The sequence below is a fragment of the Leptopilina boulardi genome, unplaced genomic scaffold (genome assembly GCF_019393585.1).
Source record: "Leptopilina boulardi isolate dan_hultmark-lab unplaced genomic scaffold, ZJU_Lbou_2.1 LbouV2_211, whole genome shotgun sequence".
Taxonomy (NCBI): domain Eukaryota; kingdom Metazoa; phylum Arthropoda; class Insecta; order Hymenoptera; family Figitidae; genus Leptopilina; species Leptopilina boulardi.
The window spans coordinates 325,254-347,699 of NW_026137765.1; the positions used below are offsets into that span (position 1 = coordinate 325,254).

General features: G+C 23.4%; 1 protein-coding gene across 3 annotated transcripts in view; it reads right to left on the minus strand.

Annotated features, from left to right (window-relative positions):
• Window positions 1-5,615: 5,615 nt before the first annotated feature.
• The window catches only part of LOC127278725 (putative uncharacterized protein DDB_G0282499), a 63,357-nt gene continuing 46,526 nt past the window's right edge, over window positions 5,616-22,446 (minus strand). For 2 of the 3 annotated variants that reach the window (XM_051300557.1, XM_051300555.1), the window contains 2 exons: window positions 16,803-16,963; window positions 5,616-7,163 (listed from right to left, as the gene is read on the minus strand). In XM_051300557.1, coding sequence (XP_051156514.1) covers window positions 7,104-7,163; window positions 16,803-16,963 — 221 coding nt within the window. In that variant the 3' untranslated portion in view covers window positions 5,616-7,103. The remainder of the gene's footprint in view (window positions 7,164-16,802; window positions 16,964-22,446) is intronic. The other variant, XR_007842538.1, reaches the window with a different exon arrangement.

Genomic DNA, 22,446 nt, shown 5'->3' on the forward strand with positions numbered 1-22,446 from the left:
CGATTCGTGCGCTCACTAGAAATAATTCCACTCAATATGTCCAACCATTATTTATTGTTAATACTTTCAATTTATTTTGATATTAAAGAAAAATTAATTGTTATTAAAAATAAAAGAAGATTTTTATGGAAATAAAGTAATAAAAAAAAAAGTAAATAATTGAAAGGAAAGTGACATTGCAATTTTTGTCTCGCAATTTGCGAGGAGGTAATTGGAGGTAAAAGTTTATTTAACTATGTAAATAAGTGGTTAGTCATATAAGAATGAAACCCTTTCATAGTATGTGCTATTATCCTATAGAGTTATAGATTACTATACATATATAATAATATATAGAATATCTGCTGAGACCCCCTAGAAAATATCGTACATATGTACAGAAAATATACAACATATATAGATAGCATATATAGTTTTCTTTCTTTCATCTAGTGTATTATGCACAAGTGCATAGATACATATACATATATATATATACGGTTAGGTGCTATTTTGTCATTGTGCACATGAAAATTTTTCCTGCGTCTACGCCGTCTCTCATGGTAGAAAAAAAAAATTGAAAAAAAAACTCAACATCCACCCGCGACTTGAGAGCAATGAGACGTAAGAGAAAAGGGAGAGGATTTATAACACTTCCTATAAATCTTTTTGGTACACACAACATCGCGCACTTTCAAAACAATCTTTTGTGCTATTTATTTTCCCAGGAAATCTACAAATTAAAAAAAAAAAAAAATTTAGATTATTATTCTTCAATTTTTGTTTACGAAAATTTTTTTCATTTACTGAAAAGCGTGAAAAAATTAATCTTAGAAAAAAAGTTTTTTCCATGAAAATATTTTGAACCAAATAAATATCTATATTTATTTCTATTATCTATATCTATATACAGTTTCTCCCCCTTATATCGCCAAAGTTTCTTAATTTTATAGTTTTTTTTTTTTTTTTCATTTTTTAAAAATTAAAGGAACAAATTTATTTACAAACCAACTTTTTTTTTCAATCCTTTTTTTTTATCAAAAATTTAAATCATTTTTGACAAAATTTTGATAATGATTAAAAATTTATATGTACAAATAAATATTAATTTATTCAAATTTCAGGGTTTTTGGAAAATAGTTTTCCATTTCTAAAATAGAATTTTGAATCAAAATAAAAAATTTTGATTCTTCTTTTATTTATAGAAAAATTTTTATTTACTTTTTAGAGAAATTTCGATACAAGAATACGACTTCTTTGATTTCAAATAAGTTTTTCAATGTTACTTTAGATGCTCTTTTAGATTTAAAGAGTTCCTTCAAAGTTTTTTTTAGAAAAAAAAATCAACCGGATAATTTAAAAAAAAAAATTTCTTTATATTACTCAGAGAAAAGTTTTTCTCAACTATTTTCTAATACAAAAAAAATATCCCTCGAAATAAATTTTTTTCAAAATCAAAGTATTTTAAATGGAAAAATATAATTATCAATTTCGATAAATTTCCTTTGTTTGAGATTTTATTTCCACACGTCTACATTCTTTGAAATGTATTTTTTTTTTTTGCAATTTTCAGTTTTTATTTATTTCTAATATTGCTGAAAAATAAAATAATTTCATTATATAAAGAAAAGTAATTTTGTAAAATAACTGCAATTTAGAAAAGCGTTCTTTTTAAGAGAGAGAGAGAGAGAGAGAGAGAGAAAAAAAAACTTTCGCAAGTGGATTATCAGAAAATATCGTTCGAGGGAAGTAAATACTCGTTATTAAGTTTCAAGGAATAAGGCTCCTCGGTAACGAAAAGTAAGAGGCTTGCACTACAGAATTTCCCGGTCTGTATATTTTTGAGCGAAATAGGCAACGGAAACTATATAAAAGAACTCTCATTATTCCAGGCAGCGAAAACTTGATGAAAAATACGTTTTTCTTTTTATCAGAAATATTAAAAAAAAAAAAATGACGTTAATTCACTTTTTATTATTAAAATCTATTTTTCCAACAAATTTTTCAACCATTAAAAGAAAAAAAAATGAGAGAAAAATGTTGACACTTGCGCCAAAACCGATAAACAAGACATTAATTTTATCTGTGAATCTTTGCAAACAATTTCATGCACACTCAATATAAATTCAATTTAAAAATTGATTTGTGAATTTTACACGTCTGTGAATATATATATAAAAATAATAAAATGACATTTTTCATTGAATTCCCGAGGCGAAATATTAATGCATACAAATTTTCTGAATGCCATAAAATATTATTTTTGCTCACTACCAAGTACTATTTGGATTTTTCTTTTTTTCTAAATAAAAGATGTTCCAAAATTAGACAAGATTTTTAAAAATATTTTATTGAAACAAATTCTCTAAATGAGAAAAAATTGGGAATTTTTTGAAAAATTTCATTGCAAATTTCATTTCAACGAGAAAAATTTTCTGCAATAGAAGATCCTCTGAGGGAAAAATTCATGGAATTTGTCTCATAACTTTTCAAAAAAAAAAAAAAATTTTTGATAAATCCACTGGCACTTTTTAGGTATACTGCAGCACGCGAGACACCAATTTAGTTTAAATGTAATTTTCAATTTCAATTTTCGAATCTCCATTCTCGTAGTGAGTCACAGAGTGGAAAACAGTATATATATATAGGGTCATTGACCGAAATCGTCTGGACTCATTCGTCTTTGATATTGATCCAATTCTCCTGTTTTCACATTCCTATATAAACAAATTTGCAAAATTTTTTTTTGCAAATAAAAAAATTTCGTTAAATATTTTTAGAAACTTCTTATTTCAATTTCGACCAAAACAAACAAATTTTTTGCTACAAAAAAAGGTTTGATTTTATAAAAATAAAAAAAAAAAATTATTGACAAAAAAAAAACAATTTTTTGTTAAATTTTCATTTACGTATTTAGGTCAAAAAGTACAATGACCAGATGTCACATGAAACTCTTCGGGAATTTATAAATCGATAAAATGCAATGTGCATGTTGCATTAGAGTCAACTTGCTTTGGAATTTTATCGTCTTATTTTGCATATTCAATCGATAGTGCCACAAAAAAAAAAAAAAAAAAACGGGGAAAATTAATGAACTGAGTAGAGCAAACGTCATATTCCGTATATCTAAGGTACTTGGTGTGCAAAAATAATGAAAGTAAACCAAAAAAAAATTTTATCTAAAATTCGCGTAATTTTTCTTAGCTTTTATTTGTTTATAAAAATAATTTTCTCGAGTTTAAAAAATCAATTTATTTTTAAATAATAAAAAAAATAATTTTATTTTTCAAAAAATTATTTTTCTATTATTTAAAAATTACTCTTATTCAATAAAATATTTACATTTTAAATTTTTATTGAAATTCAATTGTAATTATGGGAATGAAAAAATAATTCCATGGCATTCAGTAAAATTATAATTATATCAATAACATCCAGATATGACGTCATTCAAAAAATTAATTACGTAAAAAGGGGTGATGTTACATTCGTTTCAATGAATTATACATTATAATTTATTATATTAAATATTAATATTATTAATATTTAATAATATCAATATTAGTATTTAATTATATATATATAAATATAATTTCAAAGACAGTCTGATCTACTTTTAGGGTTGATGTAACTGGTGAAATATAGAAAAAAAAGGGGGAGGGATTGATGGGGACTCGACTTGGCGATATTTCCGCTGAAGGGTTGGCGACCAGCCAACGAGAAGAACGTTTGACGTGTACCTTGATTCATAAGGAAGTCTGCCAAAAATGGGAATGACTTCGATTCTATCGAATTTACTTGCATGCGATATAAAAAAGCTTTAACGCTTTCCAATCCAACATTTTTCTCTTACTCTTCGTGTCGACACACACATATATATAACAACGGCAATAAACGAATAAATCGAATATCTTTCAACTAATTTTATATATTTTTAACTTTTTTTTTTAAATTCAAAAAAATTATTTTAAAATATTCAAATAATTATACTAATTAATTTTCTAGTTATGAATTATTATTAATTTAATTTAAATTAATTAATTTATTAATTAATATGAATTAATTATGAATTAATAATTAATAAAATTTATTTTTAAGCAAAATTAATAAAAAATTTAATGTAAAAATTATTTTATAATAAAAATATTTAAAAAAATAGTTGTAAAGATAATCGGAATTTGAAATTTTTTTTTTTATCATTTCTTTTTGAAATTAAAAGAAAAAGTTAATTAAGTTTGTAAATTTTATATTGCCGGAATTATTTACTTCAATCGAACTAAATTTTTTGTTATTTGAAATAAAAACAAATCAAAGGGTTCTAATAAAAACAAAAAAATTCAAGTAGAATTTAAAAAATAAAAATTTTAAAAAATTCAATTTTATCTCCAGTGTATCTTCATTAATGGATCATTTAATTATTTATTGACAAATTTCGTTTACTCATTTGTATTATTAAATTTTTGTAATTGATATTTTGTTATCATTAAACTGTTTATTTTATACAGTTTAATTAAACCTATGTACATTATTATAATTATTATTAATTTGAATTAATAATTAATTTGCAATAACAAAGAATGCAGAAACGTATGAAAATATTTTTTCTTTCTTTTTTTTTTTTTTTGTTAGAAAAGAGAAACTTCTATATGTAATAAAAAATGTTCTATATAAAAATTTAATTTCTCTGTTATTATTGAAAGCGTGAAAATATATAATTTGTCAATTTTTTTTTCTTCTTTTGATTTTTACATTTATATATTTACTACAAGAGTGCAATTATATGGATAGTGGAGGGCAGTTCATTCATATATATATATATATATTTATTAATAATCACTCGTTCATGAATAATAAAAAATTATCTAGTTTTGAAAATATACTATCGAAATGTTATTCTATTTAAAAAATGGTAATTTTTTTTCTATATAGAAGAATGCACAGTCTGTGAGAAAAATACGATTTTTTTTTTTATTTTTTTGAGAACACACTCATGAAAACGAGCGGTTTTACATCTCTGGTTTTTGTACGAGCAAAATGTAACGAGTACGTGAGCATAAAATAAAAAAAAAAAATAAATAAATAAATCGAAAACAACAAATTTTTTCGAATAAATATGAATCTGAAAAAAATCTCTATGCTTTTAAAATATATTCATGGTTTTTTTTTAAATTTGCATTTTTTTTCTATATACAAAACACAAAAAATACAGAATTAAATTAAAATATTTTTTTCTTTTTGCATTAAAATTTAAAATTGATAATTTATAAAATTAAATGAAAATTGCTTTTTTGTATAATAGAAAAAGAGATAAAATTAATGTATAAAATATTTAATGTTAAAAATAAAAAATATTTGAGATAAAATGTAAAAAAAATTTCTAAAATAAAACCAATATTTTTTATACAGGAAAATAATCTCATACACTCTATGTAGACCGGGAATAGTCCCTTTGGGTTTTAAAATATTCTTGGTCTTCATGCCTTGAGGCGTTTGAGATTATCTTTTCGGAAATAGCTGTAAAAAAAATTTAATTTATAAAGAGATTCATACTCAATTTTAAAAGTATTAGCCCACGTACTCGCAGAAGACGTGATTTTCTCGCCCACTTAAATCTCAATGTAGTGTTAGTTGAGATGAAAAAAAAAAAAAAAAAATACAAAAAAGCGTCTTTTTTAAAAAAATTTTTCATCAAGGGAAAATACTCTAAAAAGCGACACGATTATAATTAACAATTTCATAATTCTCCTTCAACCTTATTAAAATACACGAGCACTTAAATGAAATTATGTTAATTTTTAATTTTTAATTTATAATTCATAATTTTTAATTTTAATAAATTAATTCAATAAATTAATTTAATAAATTAATTTAATAAATCAATTAAATTAATCTAAATTAAAAATTAGAATTGAAATAAAATTTTTATTTTGTGTATTTATTAATGTTTTTTGAGTATCAAAACTGAAATAATGTTCGATTCAGTGAAATATGAAGGAATTTATCCATTAATGAAATATGAGGTGCTCAAAGACTTAGAACTTGATTGCAAAATTTTCATAAACAATTATATTATTAATAAATCAGGCAAAGTGAATAATCTTCATTTTAATCCTTTTGATCCTCGGAGCACTCTATTTTAAATCCTCTTCATCAACTAATAGAGAAAAAAAAAATCTACTTGAATCAGAGAAAATTTAGAAAACATTTTTTTTTTATTATTATATATGTTTTTTTTTTTTTTTTATAAAATAGTGAGTGCTCTAAAATTCATTTCTAAAGATTAATCGCTCTAAAAGCGCAGTTAAATGTCAACTCTCAATTATATATATATATAGTCACAATTAACAGTTTTTTTTAAAAATTAATTTATACACAAAACTGGTTTTTCTGTATAATAAAAAATAAATCGCTTTTTAATTTGAAAAACCGAAAAAGGTAAAGTTTTTCTATTTTTTTTGGTTTAATAATATAATGAAAAATTATACTAAAAAACAGATTGAAAGTCAATATTCTATACCTTTTTCCGTGTTGTTTTCTTTTGTTTTATACAAAAAGAAATTATTCACGAAGGTTTAATTAATTAAATAATATACAGTGTGTATATGTCACATTTTATATATATATACTTTTTTTATGAAGTTTTTTTTTCTGTCTTTGATCTCCTAATTACGTTACTAAATTCGCATTTAGAATTGTAATATTCTACAAACCCAAACGCGTTCAGACTTTACCACTTTGAGTTTCAGCCTCGTTGCAATATATTCTTCAAAATTCCAGAATGACAATTATTATTTTCGTCTTTTTTTTTTTTGAATCTTCTTCAAGTCCCACTTTTTTTTGAGAAACGGTGCTTGCAAGGGCGTGGCGCGCAGAAAATAGATGATGCGAGCTTAAAAGTTATAGGAGGGAATGGGAAATGATGAAGGTGGGCAATAAAAAATGGGTAAAAGGGGGAGAGGAAGAAAAACTTATATATATATATATATATATATATATATATATATATATATAGAGAGAGAATGGATCGTTAAGGAGAGAACAAGAGGGAGAGAAGGAGTTAAGAACGATTTATCAGATTTATGAAGTTTTAGGCTGAAAATGAGGATGGGTCACGAAGGGATATATTAACGTCCTCTCGCCCATCTTAGTACAGCATCCGCCAAAACATCGAGATGCGCTTTTATCTGTGAAATGAGAAAAATAATAAAAAATTATCTTCAATATTCGAATATATTTTTGCGCTGCTTGACCTACTTGAAAATATCATGGAAATGCAACTTTCTCAAGTGTATATTTAATATATATATTTCAAGTATGAAAATTTAATCACACAGCCCGTGAATAAACAGTAGAGATTTCAAGTGCTTTCTTTTTTTTTCAAGAATTGTGTGTTTTTTTTTTTAATTCTCTGTATATTTTTCTTTTATAGAAGAAAATACTTTTTGTCTATTAAAAAAGAATTTTAAATTAATTAATAATATAATGAAATTTTAATTAAAAACTCGTTTTGATTAAAATTTGCTAATTTTTGGAAAATAATTAAAATTTCCTTTCAATGGAATAATTGAGCAATTATCTTTTAATAGGATTCATTAGGTTTTAAATTGTTGTTAATAATGTTAATTTAAAAATACACCGACATTTTTATTGTTATAAATTAGTTAATGAATTAATAAAAAAAAAAAATTAATTTTTCACTTTTAAAAAATAAAAATACTATAATAATAATAAACAATTATTTTAAGCGCACGATTAAAATAAATTGCGAGAGTATATATATTATACATAAATGTGGGGGAAAAAAAAACCAAGGAGAAATATATACGAAACAAATTAATTACCCGTGATATATAAACTCAGAAAAAAAGGAAAGAGAAGAAAATGAAGTAACAGATAAAAATAATAAAGAAATAGGGAAAAGAATTTTTAAATGACACTTTTCTGACTAAAACTAATGTACAATTCTAGCAAAATAAAAAACAATTTACCCCCCCCCAAAAAAAAAACTATTAATTTAAAATAAATAAACAGAATTTTTCGCATTTATAGTATTTAAAAATAGGAAAAATTTTGTTTATTTATTTTACAATTCGAAATTATTTTTATGGCGTGAGATTTTTTATTATTTTTTAAAACTACTGCTCATGATCAAAAAAGTATATAAAATAGTGGTTATTTTGAAAGTAATAAAAATTCTCTACACTAGAGAATTTTTTAAAAATTTGCTCTTCCTCGCTTTCTGCGCGACTCTTATATTCGGGGGATTTGTAGGACACACAGCATAGATCGAATCGAGTTCAACGACTTATGATGAAGTATTAGTCTCATGACCCAATCGGTGGAAATATATGAGCTCAAAAACTTTTGCCCGAGAATTCCCGTTCGCGGGGGAAGCAAATAAAAACAAATCAGTAGATAAGGATAATCGGAGTCAGACACGACACACACATATATATATATATATATATATATATATATATATATATATATATATATATATATATAGTGAAAAAGGGACTCATTTTTAATCTGGTCAGACTTTACATATATATACGCTTTTCAGTAGTATAGCACGAGCTTAAGTCAGACAAATAAAAATTTACTGCTTTTCATAAATGAATATATTGTTTTAGATTTAGATTGCTTGTAAGTTTCTTTAATTGTAAAATTAAAAAAAAATCTGTGTAATTAAAATTACTTGAAATTCTTTTAAAAAGTTTGAAAAAAATTATAGTAGATTAAAATATTTATAGTCAGACAAAGATTTGATTTTTATCACACACGCAACTAGTCATTGTCAGTTTTTTAGTAGAACAAACTGTGATTAGTCAGACAAGACAAATATTGGATATATTTTCTCTTTTATATATAATTATAAAAGTACACAAATATAATAAAAAAAATATTAAATAATTCGAAATATCAAGAATGATAAATAAATAAAAATAAAATTGAAATTTTTTTTTTTTTTTTTTGAAAAAATATTTTCTATACTATAAAAAATTTGTTTTTGATCAGAAAAACGTGAATTATTCTGATAACTGGGAAAAATATATTGTTTTAAACTTGAAAATACCAACTTTTTCGAAAAATATTACAAAAGTTAGATTTCCAAAAATTACGCCAATTTCGGAAAAAACAGAAATAAATCAGTAGATAAGAAATTGATTATTGTGAGAAGAAAAACGCGACTTTTAAGAAGTTCAAGTGATTCATTTTTAATCTAGACAGACGTTCTTTGAATTTTTCAGTGGAACAACATGGTTTTAATTAGACGAATACGGGAAACGAATTTTTTCCTTTTTTTTAATCAATAATATAAAAAATATAAATCCTTGTGTTTTAAGTAGAAGAATAAACTTATAGTCAGACAACCTTCTCTAGATTATAAATATAGTTTCTATTAAAAAAAAATTTGTTTTCTTTCAAAAAAAAAAAAATGTTTTCTAAACTTAAATCAAAAGAAACATTTAATTCAATAAATTTTTTTTCTTCGAAAATAATAAAATAACAATGTTCAAAATTTGATTACAAAAACCTATCAAATATGGATGACAATTATAACGGGAGGAAATTGTTTTCCGGTTATTTATTTAAATGAAATTATGACAGAAATGACAACGTGAAATTCAGTGCCATTGTATATCCAACGATCGAATGAACATGTTTAATTGGAAAATTCCAACTGTTCAATTTTATAGTTCCATATAGATATAAGGATGTGTCATATAAAATTTATCGGCAAAATTAATCTTTTATTATATTAATAAAAATACTTTTTTTTATATATATAAAATGTCATTTGTATAATAAAACAAAAAAAAAAGTTCGCTAAATTAAATAAAAAGGAAATTCTAAATTTGTACACTGAAAAAAAAATTTATTTGATTCAAATACCGGTGTATTTGGTTATTATCAAATAAATATTTACTTGAATCAAATATTTCTTATTTGAATCAAATAAATGGTATTTGCTTCAAATACTGAAATATTTGATTCAAATATTATATATTTGATTCAAATAAGAAATATTTGATTCAAGTAAATATTTATTTGATAATAACCAAATACACCGGTATTTGAATCAAATAAATTTTTTTTTCAGTGTATTATTTATTTTTTCTTTTCGAATTGAAAATGAAATATCAAATTTATTATTTTTAAAAAATTATTTAAAACATATTTTTAATAAAGAATATATAAATTTAACATTTTCAGAAAGCTTAAACACTATAAAATTTATATAATATTTTGAGGATGGCCAGACCATGAAATTCGATATCTGCTTAACTGGAATTTATGCATCGCGCATTAATTTCAGATATGCAAATTTCCCTATCTTTTGTGGAAAATTGCATTATATCAATTCTCCGTTGGAAACTTGAAAATAATTATTTAAATTTTATAGATAGTAAAGCAAAAAGTAATTTATTATTATTATTATAATTTTTCTAATTTTTGTATAAAAACAATAATTTTTAGATAATTGTAAAATTATTGTTAAATTATATATTAAATAAAAAAATAAATAAAACTTTTTTAATATACGATAAAAGAGAAATTTTTGAAAATAATATTCAATAAAATGAAAACAATATAAAAAGAAGTGAACACACACGGAATTATTGCTCATAAAAAAAAAGAAAAGATGTACGCGACAATAAAATTTCTAACAATGTAATTTTCTGAAGAGTTTCTTTAAATTCTTCTCTTTTCCTCTCTTCAACTAACTAGTTTATAGATATTGTATATAGGAGACAATGTGTTTTAGTGAGAGGTAAGAGGCAATTTAAAAATTCATCTCGACTGTAAAACCTGTTTAGTAAAAGTGCCCCGTATATAGCGTCGATCTACGTAGAGGGGAAAAAAAAGGAAATTTTCTTGCGAAAATATGAGTAAGCCAACGTATATATATCAGACTCTTTATATCTTCTTTCCAAAAGATTGTGTACAGTATATCTTGTTTGCAATTCTCTTAAAAAACAGATTTAAAAAGTTTCATTTATGAAAAAAGTTTTTTTTTAATTCAAATAAAAATTATTTATAATATAATTTTATTTAATTATTTTTTAGTATATATAAAAATTTCGAAAATTCTTATTATATGAGAATTGAACAACTTTGTGTAAATTACGATAAACCAATTTAAATCGACTTAGTTTCGAAAAAAAAAAATTTTTTCATTGGAAACAAGTATTTTTGTTCATTTTTTTTTTACTCAAAGCTTGATTAAAGTTCGCTCCCACGGATAAAGATTGTATGGGAAAAAGTGCAGGAGAAAAATCAGATAACGGAATTGACCTACTTGTGACACACGTCAGAAAAAGGGATAAAAATTTTTTTTTTATAACTTTCTTATATACACAGTTTTTGATCTTTGACTTAATCATCAATAATAATAAATCAGGAAATCGAACAAAAATTATGAAACAATAAATATAAAATTATGATTAACTTTATTTATTTCTTTTCAAAAAAAAAAAAAAATAATTTAAAAAAAATGAATCAATAATTATTTAAAATTGATTTAAAAATGATTGAAAAATAATTAAAAAATAAATTGAAAATAATTTAAAATTTGCAAAATTCTCTTTTATTAATGAAATTTATTATCAATGATAAATTTGCAAATTAGTTTTCAATTATTTGTTAATAATTTTAGAAACTGAAAATAATTTCAAATCCATCATGAGCAGCTTTTGCGAAAATAAACGATTAATTTATACTTCAATATAGCAATTCAGGTTTAAATCAAATATACTGTCGCTTCGTTCATTTTCAAATAATTCATGTCTCTCTCTCTCTCTCTCACACACACACACTCTGAACGAAGGTAATATGGTCGAGTTGAATTGCCGTAATTTAAACGTGTTAAATTATACATAATTAAAGTAAAATTTTAATGGAAGTACATGAGGCGCACACGCGACACACACATCATGAATTTCTCTTTGCCTTTGAACTTCTCATATATACATTGACAGAAAAATATGCATTTTGCAGTGATAATAAATTTTCGAAAAAAAAAAATATCGCATTATTATGATAATGTCGTGAAAAATCAAAAGAAGAGACAAAAAAGAAAAAAAATACTGAAAACAAAAAAAAAAGAAAAAAAAAGTGTTTTAAAAAATTGTACATTAATAATTAGTTGAATGTGAATTATTCTAATTACGTGACATGAAACGTGACCCTGGGACATTATATGCAAACGCGTATATTGGAATGAAAGGAGCAAGCCGAAGGGAACAGTAAATTAATGGTGTTAACACGTCCTGCGAGGCTAGTCGACGCTAATTAAATAATTACGCATTCGTGATCTGTGAACAGTGTAATTGTCGGATACGCAAATTCTATCGGATTCCAACTATATATGAATAAAATATTAGGAATAATAAAAAAATAGTAAAAATAATAAATAATAAAAAAATTTTAAAAAATAATTAATAAATACAACATAAAAAATTTTATATATTTTTTTTTACAATTTTCAAAACTTTTTTCTTTTGAATTTAATTTTCTTTAATTATTATTTTATTATTTAGTTTAGAGTAAAAATGGACAATAATATTTTTATGAGAAATTATAAATAATTCATATAAATCAATAAAATAAAGTTTTAAAAGTTTATATATATATATTTATAGCTTTTGCGTGAAATTATAAAAATGAAGTTTTTGAATTATTTAAAAACAATTATAGAAAAAAAAATTAAATACATTTCCAGATTTAAAAAAAAAAACAATTATAAGTTCCTAATAATATATAATCCACTGCAAAAAGAAGTGTCTTAATATAAGATGTTTTGTTAGTCACTTTTAAGACGTTTTGGTAGTAACTTTTTAATTATTTAAAGTGTCTTATTTTAAGATGTTATAATAGGAATAAAGCATCTAAATATTAAAATTACCATCTTATTCTAAGATGGAAGCGAATGGAAGTTACCATTTCCGTCTTAACATCTTGTTTTAAGATACCAAGAAGATACCAACTTTTTGCAGTGTCGAAGAATAAACTAAGGTGTATTGTGTGTTTATATTTAAAATTAGAATTTCTTATTATACAGTGTAAAAAAAAAATAAAAGTCTTAAATGATTTATTTACAAACTGATGATGTTAAAATTAGTTGAAAATCAATTTTTCCCAGCTATAAACAATTCTCTTCATATTCGGTTTAATATAAAACTTGAGATACATATCAACTTAAAATAAGATTCTTTATTTTAAAATCCAAAATGTAAAATAAAAAATCAAGGAAATAATTTTCATCCAATTTCAGTAATTTAATATTTAAAAAATTTAAAAATATTGTTATTTTTCCTAAACTTAATCATTATAAAGAAAATGAAAAAAAAAATTTAAGTACGAATTAAACTAAATCTAGGTTAATCAAAATAACTAAAATACGTCCAATTATAGTAATTGACTCGGCAACAAGTTTTATTTTCTTGAGCTCTTACAATTTTTCGAGAGAAAATTCAAGATGAAATCAAAAATAAAAGTTGAACACTCGAGGATCTTTTTCTTTTTTATAAGATAGAAGACGTCTGGAGAAAATAAGTTGGTCCTAGAAAAACTACTCAACAATCTTCTTAGATCTCTTATACAATTTTTTTTTATTTTTTTTTTCTCACACCCGCAGATAATTTTTTTTTTATACGATTCTTTATAATCTATTTTTAAATTCAATAAAATTTTTTTTATTTAAACCAAATAAACTTTATGAATTGTAATAAAATTAAAATAAATATAAATAAATAAATAATAAAAATGTACTTAAAAATAAAAGTCGTATAAGGAATAATTAAAATTCTAAATTTTATGTGGGGTAAATAAAATTAAAAATTTCAGAACTAAAAGTTTTAAAATAAAAAATTTGTTGGACGTATAATGAAAAAAAAAAATTATTGTCCCATTCTACCGTTCATTTTGATTTTATATTATATATAACCTCTTTTAAACGTTCTAAAACTCCTGCGCGGCAATATTCACCCTGTAATAGGCAATTTTCTTGGTGAATGTAATACATAAATCTTTACGGAACATTCTAAAACTTGTTCATGGTATTGTAATCAAGTTTCATACAGTTCGAAGGTTAGCTCTCTCTCGATGAACTTGATTTCTCTGGAGTCTAGTGAATATATATATATATATGTTCGCGCAATCACTCGACTTTACTGTTGCAAAATTACACTATTCAGAAGCTTCATCAACATATGAAAGCGCACTAACATCAATATACTATATATATGTATATATGTGTGTCGACTTCGTTATCAATTCATATACCCCCCTTTTACATTCTTCACACCTTTTCTACCTCCAATAAATCGAAACTAACAACACTTCCAATATATAAAAGATATTTCTAATAGTATGTTATTGATGAATTTTCACCTTTGATGTTGTTGAAAAACTTATTTTCTCGTTAATTTTTTTTCCACTGAGATTTAATAATTGCGATAAAAAAAAAGTTATAAAAAATTGCAAAAAACAATATAAATAATTTTTTTTAATGTTAAAAAATTTGTTTTCTCATTAATTTTATTTACAGTGTTTAATAATCGCGATACAAAAAAAGTTATATAGCAAAAATTAAAAAAAATTATATATAATACTTAAAAAGCGCACACGTGTATACAATTTTTTTTTCTTTCTTTATCCATAAAGGTTATACGTACAGTAATATAAAAATTTACTCAATGTTTTATATATATATCAAGTCTCATATATATTCATTAATATTTTATTTTTCGTTTCCTCCTTATAGGTTACCCTAAAAATATATATATATATATACATTAAATTTTCATTTTTTTCCCCCTTTACTTGTTTAATTTTGCAAAAACCAGACCTTTATGAATTTTATATATATAAAAAAACATTTTTCTGTATTAGTCTTCGTTTCAAAAATTCTTTTTATGTGTTTTGAGTTCACGAAATAATTAATTTATAATAATAATTTTAATTAATTAATTTTATTATTACTTATTATTATAATATTGTAATATTAATATCGTAATAATGTATAATAATATAATATATATATATATATATATGTATATATAACAAATAACATAATAATTGTGTAATATTATATAATGAAAAAAGAGACGTGTGCGAAGAAAATATGTTTTAAAATAATATAATTCTCGACCTTGATAAATTTATAATAAACCGAGAAATGTGTTCTATATACTCTCGCTCATGACATCCGACTTCAGTAGTAATAGAATTTATAGTCAGACAGTAACGACAACTGTGCCAGGCGAAAGAGAAACTCACTTTTGCTATCATCTGTATTATAAATTGTTGATGCTTTTGTTAAACTGACCTCTCTGCAAAACGATTGGAACTTATATAAAATTCAAATTTTTTTATCATCAATAATATTAATTTCCTTTGTTTACTGATTAATAATTAATTGAAATATTTAAATTAATTCGTAAACCTTTTTCTTATATATATATTTAAAACAAATTCACTATAGAAATAATTTTATATTCACTCGAATAAATCGAATCAACTATACGAACAAAAAGGCAGTCTTTAGAAAAGAAATATATAGATATATTTCAATTGAAACACTATAGAGAACAAAAAGGAAATTTCTCTCGACGAAATTTTCAATAAAACAATGCAAAAGTTTCTAACCCCATTTGAAAAAATGTCTACACCTTATTGTGTCTTCTCTATACCCTTTCACATTTCAATGCAGATACTATTGACACGTCCGTGAGTTCCGGTAAACAAATTAAAACCTCTTTTTTTATTTTCTCATCAATATATTTCCCTATCGTGGATCGAATTGAACTTTGCAAAATCAACAACTATTTTTCATTGAACGAAAACGAAAAAATTGAAATAACAAACACTGCGTTAATAACGGAAAAACTAATAGAGAAACAATTTGAAAACTATTCAAAAAATAATATTCTATTATAATTTTTTTAAATTATAAAATCTCTCATTTAACTATAAATAAGTAAAAATAAATCTAAAATCCACTAAAAATTTTATAAGAGATAATTGCTTTAAAATATTTATTTAATAATTAGTTATTTAAAAAATTATACTAAAAAAGAAATTATTAATATGAAAATTAATTATAAATTAATTATAATTAATCAATGCTTGAGAATAAAAAATATCATCGTTATAAACGTACAATATAAAATATTTCATTAAAGTAAAACTGAATTTCAAAAATTTGTTCCCCACATTTCTCTTTATATTAAGTTAATTAATTATCAACTGATTGTTTCGTATAATGAGGAATTTTCACAAGAATTTTAATTATGAAGATACAATTTCTTTTTTCCAGTTAATAAAGGAGAATTTTTTTACTCAAAAAAAAAAAAAAAACGTTTAAAATTCCTGGTAAATTTTTCACAAAAATATTCATGCGGAAACCATAAAAAAAAAGTGAAAATACCAATGAAAAATAAGAAATAAAATAATAAAAGCTCTACAGTTATTTTTGCAAAGAAAATAATTGAAATTCCCGCGTCGTCGTCTTTCTAAATAAAATGAGAACAAAGGGGGAAAATTATATTAGAGTTTAAATTAAACCTTTCAAAATATAATATATATGATATATGAACTATTTTACAAATATGTGAACAACAAGTACGAGAATATATAAATAAACAAATTAAAATATAATAATATTGAAATTATTATTGAAATAAAAATATAATTTTATTTATTATTATTATTATTTATATAATTATAAAATAATAATAATACAAAATTAATAACGCTAATAAAAACGTAAAAGGATATTGCGTTTTTTAATTTAAATTAATTATTGTGATACTTACGGTTTTGTAGAACATACAAGCTTGTCTGTCTTCGTCCTCTCCCGTTGGACAGTCTATGAAACCGTCACAAAGAACATGATCATCGATACATCGATATCTTCCCATCCGATCTGGCGTTGGACACGCGAAACGTTCCATTCCATCCTCAGATGCTGGACATTCTATAAAATAATTAATAAAACACTCAAGTAGAATAATTCTTTTTTTTTTATTAAAATAAAAAAAGAATATTTTTTGTTTAAAAATAAAAATTATTTAATTGACTTTTATAATTATTAATTTATTAACTCACGGGACATGCTCTTTTGTAGAAAAGTACTTACAAAAAAAAATTATTATTATTATTATTATTATTATTATAAAAAATATTATTATATATATAATTTATATAAAGTTAAATGTTTAAAAAAAATTAAATAATATTTTTTTTGTATTTATTATTATTTTGTTTGTTTGTTTTTTTCTTTATATCAAGAATATTATATTATTCTTTTTGTGTAGTGTAATTATAATAAACGATATTAAAACTAATTTAATTTAAAAAATAATGTATTATTTAATTTATAAACATATATATATATATTTAATTTTTTTTTTTAAGTAAAGAACTTTGTACTTCGTTATATAAATAATGTTTTAGAATGGTAATGGTGTAATAATAATTCTATCTTTATAAATTAATAACCTCAGGCAGATTATAAAGTAAATAAGGTTGAATCGCGCTAATTAAATCCGTCGTCGTCGTTATCGTCGAGTGTTTTATTTCAACACTCCACCTTAAAAGCATCAAGGTGGAACCGTGAAACGAAAAAAAAAGATGATGATGGGGTCAAAAGAAAAAGCGAGCAAAAAAAAAATTGTCCGCCTAAAGCAGTACGTTATATATGGAATGTAAAATCAAGAAGAAGAAGAAGTATTCTTCCCGTGAGAAAATGATCATGTCTTTAATCTTTTTTATTCCACACAAAAATTCCAGAATATTATTTCATTTTTAACTTTTATTTTTCACCCAAATAAATTGTGAACTAAAAAAAAATGTTGAAAAATTTTTTACGAGATGAATAACACCGCTAATTTTGAATCGAGAGAGAGAGAGAGAGAGAGAGAGAGAGAGAGAGAGAGAGAGAGAGAGATATCAAAAAATTGAATCAAGTTTTTATTTGAAAATTCGTATATGACACTATCGATTTTCATCATATATAACAAATTTGTTCCTCAAAACGAGAATCCAACAAGCGTTCACTAATTGCAGAATATTTCCGCACCAATTGGAGGGTTTCATTTTCGATGATGGGCAAGTTGAACTTTATACAATCCAATTACGTTGAATGAGTCTAAATAGAGTGCGCGGAGAAACTATACATACTATATGTATATATACGTATACGATACCCTATTTAATGTATTGCGTTTATAATCAACAGGTGGTATACAGGACTTTATGTTATTTCTGTTGTATATTACGTTATAATTTTCAAACTTGAGCTATCAAAATACTTTCCAGGCGAAAATCACCGCAACAAGTTGACCTTCCTATATATATATAGCAAAAAAAAGGGTCAAAGAAACAATTGTGTCAAAAGAAAAAAAGAAAATTCATTACATCAAAAAAAGAAACTTTTTATTATTTATCTTTTTCTATTTTTTTTGTCGTATTTTTTTGTACTGCAACAATTTTTACTAGATTATCATTTTATTATCGATATTAAATATTCACTATTAAAATTAATAAAAAAAAAGAAAAATTTGGTTGAATTAACAAAAAGTTTATTTAGCTCAATTAAATTTATTCTTCGTTGGAAAAATTTAATAAACGTTTATTTAGATCAAACAAATACTTATTTGAATCAAATAAATTTTTGTTTGAAATACTAAAACAATTGTGTTAATACAAAATAAAATGTATGGTTCAAACAAAACTTTTCTCTGAATGTATAGTTAAATAACTAATTTGTTAGCAAAAAGTTAACTAATTAAATTACTAAAAAAAAAACTAATTGAAATTCACTATTAGGTTATGTCAAAATAACTACAATTTCTGGTAACTAATTGAATTAGAAAAATTTATCTATTTTTTTTTAGTTATTTTCTAGTTACATTTTTTTTTACTAATCTCTCTAAATTAGAATTAGCAAAAAGTGAGATACTAATTTAAAATAGAAATAATTTTCACTAATTTTTATAGTCACTTTTTACTAAAACTTAAGTAAAAAAAATTTGAAACTACTAAATAAAATAGTAACATTTTACTAAAAATTAGTAAAAATTCTTACTAATGTAAATTAGTAAGCTCAGTTTTCACTAATTCAAATTTAGAGAGATAATAAGTTTTTTTTTAAAATAATAATTAGTTACTTCTTTACTAATTGCTAAAGCAAAAAATTCAGTCAAGATTATATAGTTATTTTTAATTAATTCAAATTTAGAGAGATTTATATCTTCAATTTAGTGAAAAATATTTTCACTATGTAAATACAATATTATTTTTTTCTGAAAAACAGAAGGGTCTTTTAAAAAGTACTCTTAAACACTATGCAAGCGGAAGTGATGTTTATAAAAGCAAAAGAGAACGGATAAACTGACCTAGATGAACCTTGAAAAAAAAGAAGAATTTTTTTCTTTCTCAGGTTGATTTTAACTTTTATATACTTGTGTACCTTCTTCTCTTGCTTTCTTATGGGTACACGCGCGCGGTTTATATAAAAAAAAAAAAGTGTTTTCAGTTCGAAAGCACATCGCTTGTGCCTCATATCGTCATTCTGAGATATGGGTCATAACTTTCAGAAAACCTTTTAGTAACTTTTTAACATCGACTTTTGCAAGGAACATCTCTATATTGTATAAATATAAGTGTCATATAAACTAAATTAACTTTCTTCAACTGCGTTCTAAACTTGATCTTTTTAGCTCACAATTTTATCTTCAGCGTGAAAAATCTATAAATTGACATTTTTTTCCATCTCAATTTTTTTTGGGATAAAAAATAAATTATATTAAAAAAAACTTTACGGAATATACAATCATAAAAAAGACTTTATAGAATTATTTTTAAAAACAGAATATACAATCATAAAAAATAGAACATTTTTTGTTTCTTTAAAATCAGAATTAAATGCACAAAATTTGAAAGCATCTTGATAGAAATCCCTATAATTGATTGCCCCTGAGATTAAATAATATTCAGATGGTTTTAATTACCCAAGACATTATCAGAATGCGCAAGACGTTGCAAAAACCTTGAATTCTTCATGGTTATAATAAATAATAATTAATATTTATAAACATTATAAAAAAATTAAATATTAAATAAAAATGAAAATAAAAAATATTAAATTAAAATAGAATAATAAATAATAAATTTTAAAATAAAAAAATAATTAACATTTCCGAAAAATTAATTTTCAGTCGATTAGGACAAATTGTTTTTTTTTATTCAAAAATTAAGGATCTAATTTTTGTCTCACTTGCTTCCAAAAATAGAGACGACAATACCTATTCCCAAAAGAGTAGATAAAACGATTCTAGATGTCATAGAGGAAAGAGGAAAGAAAAAAAAAATAAAAGAAGATATAAACTTCCAGAAGCACCTCTCTTGATCCCACGTGTGTGTCCATTGTGGAGGAGAGAAAGAGAGAATAAAAGAGAGGGGAGGGAGAGGAAAAAGCACAGTAGACCAACCGGAGCCACAGGTTGCCTTGTTAAAAGATATAGATGAGGGGGTGGGGTTGCAGGAGTGGTTTGCCCTTGCCCAGGCATGTTCAAGGATGGGGCTTCGCAAGTCGGTATCAAACGACGGTCGATATAACCGGAGCCCCAGACTCCTCCACACACAGACATCCACTTTTCCATTTCTACTCTCTTCTCTCTCTCTCTCCCTCTCTCTCTTTATACATACATACAACACACCTTTTCAGGTGTTTCAAATACAACACACCAGACTCGTTAAAATCTCTCTCTCTCTCTCTCTCTTTCTGCCACCCAACCACCCTCAAAAACTCTCAGTTTTACATTAACTTCAAAACACGTCACAGTACCGCTATATATATATATATATATATATATATAATGTTTTATATACTATATATATACTATAATTGTTATTTATGCCTTTTTTGTAGCCTGCGTACACAATGCGTATTTTTTCACACCTTCAAATTGAAATTGACATTTATAACTCCCCCTTTTTTTTTACTTTTATTTTTTAAAGGTCAAAGTCAATGTTACTGGATAAAATCAGTTTTTTTTTTAATTTGCTATATTTTTCAATGCGCTTGATTTTATAAAAATCATTAGTTACAATTTTAATATTTTTTTTTTTTACGAATTTTCAATTTTTAAATTAGCATCTGACAAAATTCATTTTAAAATTTTTAGGTAATTTTAAATAGAATTTTTATCTTTACGCAACTTTTTATTTAAAAGAATTTTAATTTAACCGAATTTCAATTTAGCAGAATTCTTATTTAATTGAATTTTAAGTGCTTTGATATTTTAAATGTCAAAATTTATAATACACCGAATTTTAATTTGTACAATTTTTTTTTTTTGCACGAATTCTTAAAACGCCAAATTTTCATATTTATCTGAAATTACAAATGGCCAAATAAATAATCGATAGAAAAGTTATTTTAGCGCTATTTTTAAAATTGCTACCAATCACGATTTTCTTGATAATTTCTGATTAGACAATTTTAAAAATTGCGCCAAAATTTTTCCTTTTGATTGTATATTCGGTCATTTGTAATTTCGGATAAAAAAAACAATTTCTTAACATAAAATAAAAAAAAAAAGGTATAAAATTCCTCGCTCAATAACAAAATTGGTTTTTGAATTAGCTATTCTTTGAAGTAAATGCAATAAAGTAAATGGATTGACTTGATTCAATGAACTTTAAACAGTTGTCTATAGTTTATGTATGTTTGTCCGTATAATGAAAGTCAATTTAAAAAGAAAAAAGAAAACGTTCGTAGTACTTCGATTTGCTTCCATTATTCTTGGAAAATTCCTGGAAATAAATTTAACACTTTGAAATAAAGTTTCGCGTATTTAAATACTGCGAAAATATAAAAGTACTTATAAAATATACTATATAAAATAAAATAATAAAAATGACAAATTCTTATAAAAAAAAAAATATTGTATATATAAAATTTATAACAGGATTTTATACCTTTTAGTCACAGAAACCATTGGAAAAACTCCATTCATCTTTACCATTTAATATTAATGATATTCATATTTTCATTATAATTATTTTCTTTCAATAAGTTATGAGTTTTTGAAAAACAATTTTCCTTAAATTGTGGAAGCAAATAAAAAATGTTTATAAAAAAAAATTGCACCACGTTTCTTACTAAATAAACAAAAAAATGAGATTCAAAATTTCTGCACAGAATAATAATAATAATTATAATACGTATGTTACGTCTCAAATATAAGAAATAACTTCAGAAATTATATTTTATTTTTATTTATTTCCGCTTCGGTGATTCAGGGTAATCCTGTTTCATTTACAGAGCAGAAGGCTCTGAACTAAGGGTACAGGTAAGAAAGAGAATAGAAATTTTTATAATTAAGTTACAATTTTATTTAGACAAATTTTTAGGGTTAAAATAGTTCGTTCTTATGCGAGAGAGAGGGAATC